Raw genomic sequence first — 11,040 nt, 5'->3', positions numbered from 1 at the left:
CGCAGCCCTGGGACACCCAAATGCAGCCCTGGTGAGACCCAAATGAATCCCTGGTGAGGTGCCACATGCAGCCATGGTGAAACCCAAAAACAGCCTTGCATCAACCCTGGTCAGACCTGAACGCGGCCCAGTTGAGACTCAGATGCAGCCCTGGTGAGACCCAAATGAAGCCCCGGTGAGACACGAATGCAGCCCTGGTGAAGCGCCCCATGCAGCCCTAGTGAGACCCAAATGTAGCCCTGGTGAGACCTGAACGCAGCCCTGGTGAGATCTGTACGCAGCCCAGGTGAGTCGATTGCCATTCTCCATTGCTGTATAATCATGAATTGCTGGGATCTGTAGTCCTCTATTGCTGGTTGCCATTCTCCCTTGCTGAATAATCATGGATCATGTTACAGTTGTTCATAATTATAAAGAAACTGCCCTAAAATCATTAGTCTGTATTGTTTTAGAAAAAAGCCCCTTTAAGAAAAAGTATCGGTAATCGGTATCGGCGAGTACCTGAGGGAAAGTACTTGTACACCAGCCAAAGTCAGCTGAAGCCCTCAGCCGAAGCGTATGCGTTCAACTTGGCTGAGCCGGAGACACAGCCGAAGCGGGGAGGACGGTCTGCCGAAGCAGTCTGCTCTCCCCCCAAATGTAAACAAATAGTAAAAAAAAATAAACGATTTGGGGTCCCCCTCCCCGTTCATACCAGACTTTTTAGGAAGTAGGAATGTAGGAGGGACCCTACATACATGGTTCCCCCTAAAAGCCATTTAGGTCTAGGCCCTACCCTCTAGGCCTGGTAGGAATTTTAAGGGGGAACCCCACCACCCCCAAAAAAAAGTGGGGGCCCCTCTAAAATTAACAACCAGAATATTAACGCAAGAACTGGCTTGGCAGGGCAGGAAAGGGGCACTCATGTTTAGTTTACTAATTTGTATTGGGATTGTAGTTCATCACGGAGCGAGCTTAGAGCTCTGACTACTTTACAACACACACAGGGACCATGGGGAACAAAAGAAGCCCCCCTCCAGAAGGAAGGACAGTGTCAGCTGCCTCAGGTGACACCTCATTGGAGGGGTTGCCCGGGTGGTCGGGGGCAGCAGGGGGCAGCACCCCAGGTTGTTAAGAGCTCTCAGCAACCTGTGATGCTTTGTGCGGCTTCCTGCCCAGCTCACAGACATCACCGGTTGGCAAGAGCTGAGCAGGACACTCTGGCTTGCGCCTCTCTTAGGTCCTGGCAACCAGTGATGTCAGTGATCTGGGAAGGGTACCAGACAGAGCTGCTGATCGCCTTCCCCCCAGTGACCATTCCTTGCCAGCAACCCCCTCCCAAACAACAGCACATCTGCTCAGCGACAGCACTGGTCAGGGGGCACTCTATTTTCCCATAGTAGCAAACCTGCTTCTCCCTTTGAATGTGTGGTGACACATTGTGGACAGAAAACCTAAACCTGTTGATATAAAACATTATCTTTAAGGCATACTGGTAAGAAACAAAATTAGATGTACTTACGCAGGGCAGTAATGGCACACATAGATATAGCATAAAGGACTCTGGGGGCAAAAATGTATAGCGCAGCCTAATTGCCAAGATTTGTGCCAGACAAACTGTATAGGGGGAAAAAAACAAAACAAAGCATACAAATATTATTTTTATTATAGCACATAGGTTCCTGACACTCTCACCTAATAAAGTCATGTGATCCTTGTCAATCAATGTAAGTTGTTTCTGATACGTGTCAGGGACCCATGGTGGCAAGATGTCTATGCAGGGCCAGATTTACTCTCTCTGCTGCCCCAAGGCCAGATTCCTCAATGCGCCCCCCTTCCTGCCAACCCCCCCACCCCCATTAAAAAATGGCAGACCTGCAGGCTGCATAAAAGTGATCTTGGCGACATCGCAGAGATCACTTGAATAAAACAAGCGGAGGCTTCCCCGCTGCTTCCTGCTTGCCCAAAGCAGGGCTAAATGTAAACAACGACCTGCCCGGTGCCCGGAACTGCATGTCATGGGCGTAGGGAGATTGGAATTCCACACGCCTGCTGCCCCTCTACTCCCTGCTGCCCCGAGGCTGGGCCTTGGTTGGCCTTGTGGGAAATCCGGCCCTGTGTCTATGCCCACATTTCCAAGAAGCTCTCCATTCTGTGGTGGTCACATTTTCCCTCCTTGATAAACTCCTAATAAAAATCCTAATTGCCTGGCTATTATGCTGACCCACTGGATTCAATGTTTACTGAGCCTGGAACCTGGAAGCGGCATGCAGATCATGAAAGTCAGTCAAAGTTGGAACTACTTAGCCATGGGACCTATGGAAGAATAATCTTACTGGAGTTCCCAAGCTAGCCCCAAGTAAAGGTCTTCTACTCCAGAAAGCCAAAAACGTCTTTGCATCTAGGCCAGAAAGTTCACAGTAAAAAAAAAACTAGTTCACAGTTTTCATTTATATTTTACAGTGTGACACAGTTAGGAACTCTGTCAGGTCCTTCTAGTTTAGGGGAAAGCATGTCCTGATGCAGTATAATCCACCACCTGAATAATCTTTATTAATCCAGAACAAACAGGCCAACAAAGCCCAACCTGGATCATCCCACTCTGATGAATTAAGCCCATCTCTAGGGTTTAAACAAAGAGATGGAGGAACTGGAAGGGGTTGAAAATATATGCACTGTCATGAAGCCAGGGCTGGCCAACGGGGCCGGAATGCGGGATGGGCACCTGCGCATGCGCATTGTCCTACACGCAGGGGACGGTCCACGGCTGCGTGCCTCTGCGCGAACGTGCACACGCCCGCGCGCCACGCTGCACACGCCCGTTTCTAATGTTGGCGTCTAATGTTGGCGCCAAAAGGGCTATTTAAGGCTGAGACACTCAGATCTCCCTGCTGACTGATCTTCAGCTACTACCGTGTTCCTGGATCCTGTTTACTAGTTGAAATTCCTGTTACCAAACCCGGCCTGCTTGACCTTGCTTCTGCTCTATGTTCCTGACCTCGGCTCGTCTTTGACCTCTCTTCTGCCTGCTCCTTGGATACCACGCTGCCTGCTAGTTACCGACCCGGCCTGTCCCTGATTAAGTCCTGCCTTCTGATTTTGTACTCCGCTACCAGATTGTTGATGACCCGACTTGTGTTACCCTGCTTCTAGGATCTTCTTACCAACCTGCACCCTGCTCAGAAACCTCAGCTACCTGTACGCAGCTTCGACAGGAGTCGCAACCTACCGGCACTTGTGCCCCTCCTGCTCCTCACGCACCTGTGTCTACTATCCAGAGGTGTTTAGACTGGAGCAGCAAGAGAGGCCGCCCTCGTCATCTCAGGCTCCATTTAAGGTACGTGACATGCACATTCCCTTGTTATTTAATTTACAGTGACATGCATGTACAAATCCTCATTGATGTCCACATATGTTTGATGTGCATATTTAACCCCAACACATATACATTATATTGCCAAAAGTATTGGGATGCCGGCCTTTACACGTGCATCAACTTCCCAGTCTTAGTCTGTAGGGTTCAGTATTGGGTTGGCTCCGCCCTTTGCAGCTATAACAGCTTCAACTCTTCTGGGAAGTCATCCACGAGGTTTAGGAGTGTGTCTATGGGAATGTTTGACCATTTGTGAGGTCAGGTACTGATGTTGGAGGAGAAGGCCGGGCTTGCAGTCTCCGCTCAAATTAATTCCAAAGGTGTTCTTTTTTTTTTTCCAACCTTTTTTATTTTATACATCCCAAAGGTGTTCTATGGGGTTGAGGTCAGGACTCTGTGCAGGCCAGTCACATTCCTCAACCCCAAACTCCCCCATCCATGTCTTTATGGATATTGCTTTGTGCACTGGTGCGCAGTCATGTTGGAACCGGAATGGGCCATCCCCAAACTGTTCCCACAAAGTTGGGAGCATGAAATTGTCCAAAAAGTCTTGGTGTGCTGATGGCTTAAGAGTTCCCTTCAATGGAACTAAGGGGCCAAGCCAAACCCCTGAAAAACAACCCCACACCATAACCCCCCCTCCACCAAACTTTACACTTGGGACAATGCAGTCAGGCAAGTACCGTTCTCCTGGCAACTGCCTATCACAGTACCATGCTTGTAGTCACTGAGCTCCTGAGAGCGACCCATTCTATCACAAATGTTTGTAGAAGCGTCTGCATGCCGAGGTGCGTGATTGTATGCACCTGTGGCCATGGAGGTGATTAGAACACCTGAATCCAAGTTATATGCGGGTCATATGCAAGTTATTAATGGCTCAAGGATTGTCTGAAGCAGCACAGCAATCATAGAAAGCCGTTTGGATGGAGCTAATGCCATCGAAGATATTCAGAAGTAAAAATGTTGTGCAAGGTGCTATTTATACCTGGGTGTAATGGCCAATAACTTTGCCTTCTTCTGTTGCTCCTTTTCCATATTGAAAGTCTTTATTTTCATCCCACCAGCCTTGCAAAACTTTAGACCAGCTGATCAGCCTGCTAGATAGGAACAGGTTCTCTCCACATCCCCAAGCTGAAATAAAAAGTATAAAATCTAAAGTCAGCCATGCATCTTTGTTTATTTCACTAGTAACCCCCTCTCCCCAGGCACCTGTAGCCTCATGCTTCTTAGTTGCTTTTTACTTGGTCCCCAGCATCCTCTTCTTAGCAGGCATTCAGTAGGTATGAGCTTCAAGTTCAGGTCAACAACGAGTTTGACCCAAAACCCAAGCTGTTCGCAGTTTGGTGAACGATTTGGCCACCAAAACTCATTGGTTCCATATCAACCAATGACACTATGCTTATAACTGCATATGATAAAACCAATGGTCAGATGCACGCAGCTGAAAATCAGTGATGAGCAGACTAGGCAGGATCCAGCTTTATTGGTTGCTAGGACGCTGGTGGCTGGGCCACACAGTGTCATTGGTTGCTAGGACACAAGCAGGAGTACTTTAACAACGAATATTGGTGTGGGGCCACCAGCGTCTTAAAAACCAATGATACGGTGTGGCCCCACAGCATCAAAGGTTTTTATAGTGTACCCACCTGCTGCCTTCAAAGGGCATCTCCAGTGACTGTTCAGCAACAAGTGCATGATGCTCACCCCAAACTTATAGCAACACTAAACTCAGGAGTTATATCCTAAAAATACATCCAAGTCCCTTAACTACTAACAATGTATCCTATTTGTGTATCACTCGGCTGTAGATCCTCCAATCATCTCTGAATTGGTGCTGACACTGTCCTTCCTTCTGGAGGGGGGCTACTTTTGTTCCCCATGGTCCCTGTGTGTGTTGTAAAGTAGTCACCGCTCCAAGCTCACTCCCGGGATGGACTACAATCTCATGTTTAGTTTACAAATTTGTATCGGAATTGTAGTCCATCGCAGGAGTGAGCTTGCAGTGGTGACTACTTTACAGCACACACACAGGGACCATGGGGAACAAAAGTAGCCCCCCTCCAGAAGGAAGGACAGTGTCAGCACCAATTCAGAGATGATTGGAGGATCTACAGCCGAGTGATGCACAAATAAGATACATTGTTGTTAATAGTTAAGGGACTTGAATGTATTTTTAAGATTTAAGAGTTTAGCGTCACTTTAATAAAGGCCCTAGCAAGACAAAAACAAATGAAAACCCCCCTCAAAAAATAAATATAAACTCGAAAAGGCTGACCCTGCAAAACAAAAGCCCTAGGAGAAAATAAAATAGTGGAAATATTAAACAAAAGACCACAATAAGTCACAAATGAAACAAAAAAGGCTACTGAGGTATGGCACAAAGGCTATTGTTACTTACCATCGGTTCTTCGAAGATCTTGCTTGCTATGGCCCGTAGGACATGTTTTAGCCCATTTAATTGCATTTGCTGCTGCTTCCTCATGCCATTTCTTAAAATAAAAACAAAGACAAACATGAAAACCTAATTCAAGACCTGCTGGGCAATCCCAAACATTAATTATGTACAGTCACTGAGCTCCCGTAACATCTTTTTTTTACAAGACAGGGTTGCATAATTGTTAGCATCCTGTTCAAACAGACATGGGTGCAAACAGGGCCGGATTCCCGACAAGGCCACCGAGGCCTGGCCCCGGGGAGGCACGGAGCAGAGGGGCGGCACAGATTTGAAGTCACCCGACACCTGGAACATGGAGTTCCGGGCACCATGCGGTGAGCAGAGCGGCAGGGTTAAAAGTAACCCTGCCGCTCCATGTATACCGTCTTTCCCTCTCACCTGTCGCCTGTCACAGGAGTTCCAGCACAATGCTGTGCTGGAACACCTGCATTGGAGGTGACAGGGTCAATAAAGAGAACCTGTCACCTTCAAATGCTATCACAAATGGAGCTTGTTAGCTCCTGTGTGATAGCAATAAAGTTAAGTGAAAAAAAATAGATCAAAAAATTACTTAAATAAAAATAAAAAAATAAGTAAAAAATAATAAGTTATAATAATTACATTAAAAAAATAAAGTAAAACATTAATAAGATACAAAACTATAAAAAAAGTAAAAGATGACAAGGTAAATAAAAATGTAAAAAAGTAAAAAAAAGTGCTAAAAAAGTTAAAAAAAGAAACATTGAAATATTCAAACCAGCCCTGTCACCCCCGCTATCTGGAGATGGGGGATGGGTGAGGGTGGAGGGGGGCACATTGCAGAACCTGGCCTTGGGGCAGCAGGGAGAGTAACCTCTGGGTGCAACCACAATTCTTAAACATTGTACTGTGATTAGTAGTTCTGCCACTAGGTGGTATCGTTCATGAATAATGTAATATTCTTTCCTAATGGAACCACGTAGTTGATGGAATTTCCTGCCTCTTCGTTCCTGTTGTTTTCCATGAAAACAAAAACAAAGCATCTCAACCATGTGCCTAGCAACATCTTGACTTCAGCAGCTTTCCAACAATTATCACCTATATTGTACAATACCGGGGCAATTTACAACTCTATGATTGAAGCAGAGCAGGTCATGTGACATTGACTGGGCTTCCCATCTGGCTCCTTCTTTACAAGTCTCATTTAGTTTTCTTGCACACCAATGGCTTCAGACTTTTGGAAATGCACATTTGCAAGCACACTGTTATGCTTAATAAATGTGCTGAACTTTTGAATGTTTTCAAGGCAACAATTTGGCTGTGTTAAAGCTGTACCCGCTGCTTTCTATTTGGGCCCCCTAGTAGAACTTGATTCAAATTTTTTGGGGGGTTTAGATAGATAGTAACACACCTTCTCTCCTGCACATACTACCTCCTGCACCTCCTATACTGTCTGTCATTATATTCCCGCACTCCTCTCCTGCACATACTGCCTGCTGGTCTATCCTCCCTGCTCCTCTTCTGCACATACTGCCTGCTGGTCTATCCTCCCTGCTCCTCTTCTGCACACACTGCCTGCTGGTCTATCCTCCCCGATCCTCTTCTGCACATACTGCCTGCTGTTATGTGCTCCCCACTCCTTTCCTGTACATACTGCCTGCCGCTCTATCCTCCCCATTCCCTTCCGGCACATACTGCCTGCTGGTCAATCCTCCCCATTCCCCTCCGGCACATACTGCCTGCTACTCTATCCTCCCCGTTCCCTTCCGGCACATACTGCCTGCTGGTCTATACTCCCCGCTCTTCTCCTGCACATACTGCCTGCTGGTCTATCCTCCCCATTCCCCTCTGGCACATACTGCCTGCTGGTCTATCCTCCCTGCTCCTTTCCTGCACATACTGCCTGCTATTATATGCTCCCCACTCCTCTCCTGCACACACTGCCTACTGGTCTATCTTCCCCTCCAGCATATACTGCCTGCTGGTCTATTCTTGTCCATACTCCTCGCTCCTCTCCTGCACATAGGTCCAGTTGTGGGGCACCGAGCCACAGAATGGTTGTCTTTGAGGGCAGAAAAGGGCAACCAAATTAATAAGGGGGCTGGGGGACCTACGCTATGGGGAAAGATTACAAAAACTGAACTTATTCCCTATAAAGAAGAGTCAGTTAAGAGTGAATATGGTCTCAATGTACAAACTGATAAATGGAGACAGTTGGTAACAAGCTATTAACTCTAAGGTCCCTATAAAAGACAAGAGGCCATAACCTGACACTGGAGGAAAAAAGGTTTAATCTCAAACTGTGTAGGGGATTCCTTACTGTTAGATCAGTAAAGATGCTGAACTCTCTTCACCAGATAGAGAGTATAGACACATTCATATAATGTCAATGTTTTCCTCAGGGGATACAGTATACCAGGGTATGGGAATTCTTAGTGACACGCACACACACACACACACACACACACACACACGTTGAACTGGATGGACCTGAGTCTATATTCACCCATAACAAGATACATCAGCATTTCCCTTTAAAAAGTACTAATAAAATAAGAAGAAGATGGTAGATCAGGAAAGTTAGAGTGATGTCAGATCTGCATGCATTTTCCAAGCCTTTTGCTTGATTCTCAAGTCCTCAAGTCACTGCATGAACGTAACAGCCTTGTCAGATGAGGAGATAAGTCTTCTTACATGAAGGGTACCATTGCTTACCTCCTGAATATGTCAGTTGCCTGGTTGTCAATTGAATCCTTTACTATATGCTCTGAGTCACCTACCCAAAGAATGTTTGTAGCTCAGGATTTCGTATTCCTTTGCTGTATATTTGTGTCTTGTCGGTGATGACAGCCAGACAACAAGCTCATACAGGGTTATTCACAAAGCTGCCGAACGCTGTTCCACTATTCACTTCAGGCTTGTACAGCTGATTTCAGCCGTACATCGGCTTGCTTCGGCTGACTTCGGTTCAGCCGAAAATGCTCTGCATGTTCGGCCGACCCAAAGTGCAGAAAGAGTAGACATGTGCACTGCCAAAAAATTCGTTTCGTTTCGTTTTAAATTCGGATTTGTGTTATTTCGTTTTTCAGGATTCGGGTGTGAAAGTGAATTCGGATTCGGAATTTGGATTCGGACGAAATTCGGTAGCGTTAGTACGAACGTTCGTTTCGTTTTCTGTTCTTATTCGTTTCTTATTCGTTTCGTTCGTTTGCAGCAAAAGTGACATTTGAGGGGGAAAAAATATTTTTCTCCTCTAATGTCACTTTGCTCCAACGAACGAAACGAATAAGAAACGAATAAGAACAGAAAACGAAACGAACGTTCGTGCGAACGCTACCGAAATTTCGGAAATGGAAATTCGGATTCGTTTGCATTCGTTATGTCTGTAATTCGGAATTCGGATACATCTGAATGTCCGAATTTACGAAAATTCGTCCGAATTTCGATTCGGAACGAAACTAATCGCACATGTCTAAGAAAGAGTTCGACTCAGACAATCCAACATCTGGATGGGCTGAGCCGAACCTCCGGCAGGCTACTCGCTGCCATTTGGCCTATACTCATAGGGGTTGAACGGCAGTGAGTGACTAGCCAAATGCCGCTGAGCAGCATTCGGCTCAGCAATTCTGCTCGGTACCTCCGTGATACCGAGCAGAATAGAAAAACAGTGAAAAAAGCAGAAAAAAAGAGTAGAAAACAATTGGGCGGTGGTAGCAGTGACAGCTAGCTCTGCCCAACTGTTTCCTATTGGCTGGGACCTGCTGTCAATATAATGAGAGCTCGGTAGAGCTGTCATTAGTTCAGCGTCCCCTGGTTAGCGGGTAACCAGGGGACGCTGAACTGTCATTACAACTGGCCGGAGCCAGCCGTGAGATAACGTCTGGCTCCGCCCAGCTGTCAGTTGCAAGGCTTTCGGCCGGCCATTGGCTCGGCCTGCTTCGGGTTTCACTTCAGCTCAGTCAAGCCGAAGCATATCCCTTGGGCTCGACTAAGCTCCTCAGCAAGCTTCAGGAGCTGTATGGGCTATAGTGAATAGCCCGTACAGCAGCCCTTCAGTTCTACTGAACCGAAGGGCTCAGACGGCCGAAGCTAGCCAAAGGATCAGCCGAAGCTACGGCTGATCCTTCAGCTAGCTTTGTGAATAACCCTCTTAGATTGAGAGCAGCAGTGACAGCCTACATTTGATTTTTAGCATACGCCAAACTCATGTTTATTGGTAATTGATAATTGATATTGATAGTTTTATAAAACTATCATATTTTCCAATGAGTAATTTTTTTTGTAAATTTTGTTTCATTGATAGACCCTCCAAAATCGAAGATGATGCAAAACATTTACAATGCATCCAGTAGCCAGGGATGATGTCATCTAGATTGCCCAGGGTTTAGTCACATGACTGGCAGTCTTCCATTTATGCAAAATAATAGCACAATTTGACAATGCCGACATGTGCGCCACCGAGTCATATGAAGTTTGAAGTTTAATGACATATATTAGAGATGCAGCAATATATCGGCCGCCGAAACATGTTGGCCGAAAACGGCACTTTTGGCAAAATGCCGAAAGTGCCATTTTCTTGCCGCTACAGCGGTACATCCTATTCTCTCCTCCCCGCTTGGTGCTGCTTTGTGTCCCAGCGTGGAGGAGAGAAACTGTCACAGGTGGTCAAGTGCTGGGGGAGGAGAGCGCTGTGAGCGGCCGGGCGTCTCTCCTCCCACACCACTCAGCCTCCTGTCACAGATCAGCATACCGGCGTGTGGACTGAAACAGGCCGCGCTGTCACAGGAGGCTGAGCTCTGCTCGCTTACAGGAAGGAGAACGAGGTACAAGCAGTCAGTGATCAGTGATCGCTGAGTGTTTGCACATAATTGAGGGTAGAGTATGGTTACTATATCCTCAACTATGAATGAATAGGAAGTGATCTACATCACCTCCTGTTCATTCATGACTGTGGATATGGTAAGCATACTCTGTCCTCATGTTATGAATGAACAGGAACACTCAGTATAGAGGATTCCTGTTCATTGATAACAGGGGATACAGAAAAAGAGATTGTGGACTTTGTGTTCTCAATCTCTTTTTCTATGTTAAAAGGGAAATATCAGAGGTCTGTTTAGACCCCCAATATGTCTCCGAAGCCCCTTAAAGTAAAGTAAAAAATATTTAATAAAAATAAATAAATACAAATTAAAAAATTAAAAAGTTTATAAAAAATACATAAAAATGTATTTTTATTTTTTTAAATGAAAAAATTAAAAAAAAAAAATATTTTCCA

The 11,040-nt window shown here is 46.0% G+C and overlaps 1 protein-coding gene across 1 annotated transcript in view; it reads right to left on the bottom strand.

The window, feature by feature from the left end:
* Positions 1 to 1,168: 1,168 nt before the first annotated feature.
* LOC108800582 (cysteine-rich venom protein LEI1-like) overlaps positions 1,169 to 11,040 on the bottom strand; it is a 14,042-nt gene continuing 4,170 nt past the window's right edge. The window contains exons 4-7 of the mRNA XM_018572563.1: positions 5,751 to 5,841; positions 4,338 to 4,483; positions 1,502 to 1,596; positions 1,169 to 1,439 (exon numbers count right to left, since the gene is read on the bottom strand). Coding sequence (XP_018428065.1) covers positions 1,169 to 1,439; positions 1,502 to 1,596; positions 4,338 to 4,483; positions 5,751 to 5,841 — 603 coding nt within the window. The remainder of the gene's footprint in view (positions 1,440 to 1,501; positions 1,597 to 4,337; positions 4,484 to 5,750; positions 5,842 to 11,040) is intronic.

Source organism: Nanorana parkeri, unplaced genomic scaffold, assembly GCF_000935625.1.
Source record: "Nanorana parkeri isolate BGI_ZX_2015 unplaced genomic scaffold, ASM93562v1 scaffold2072, whole genome shotgun sequence".
NCBI classification, from domain to species: domain Eukaryota; kingdom Metazoa; phylum Chordata; class Amphibia; order Anura; family Dicroglossidae; genus Nanorana; species Nanorana parkeri.
Note: the sequence above shows the minus strand (reverse complement) of the source record. Positions and strands in the feature narration are given on the sequence as shown.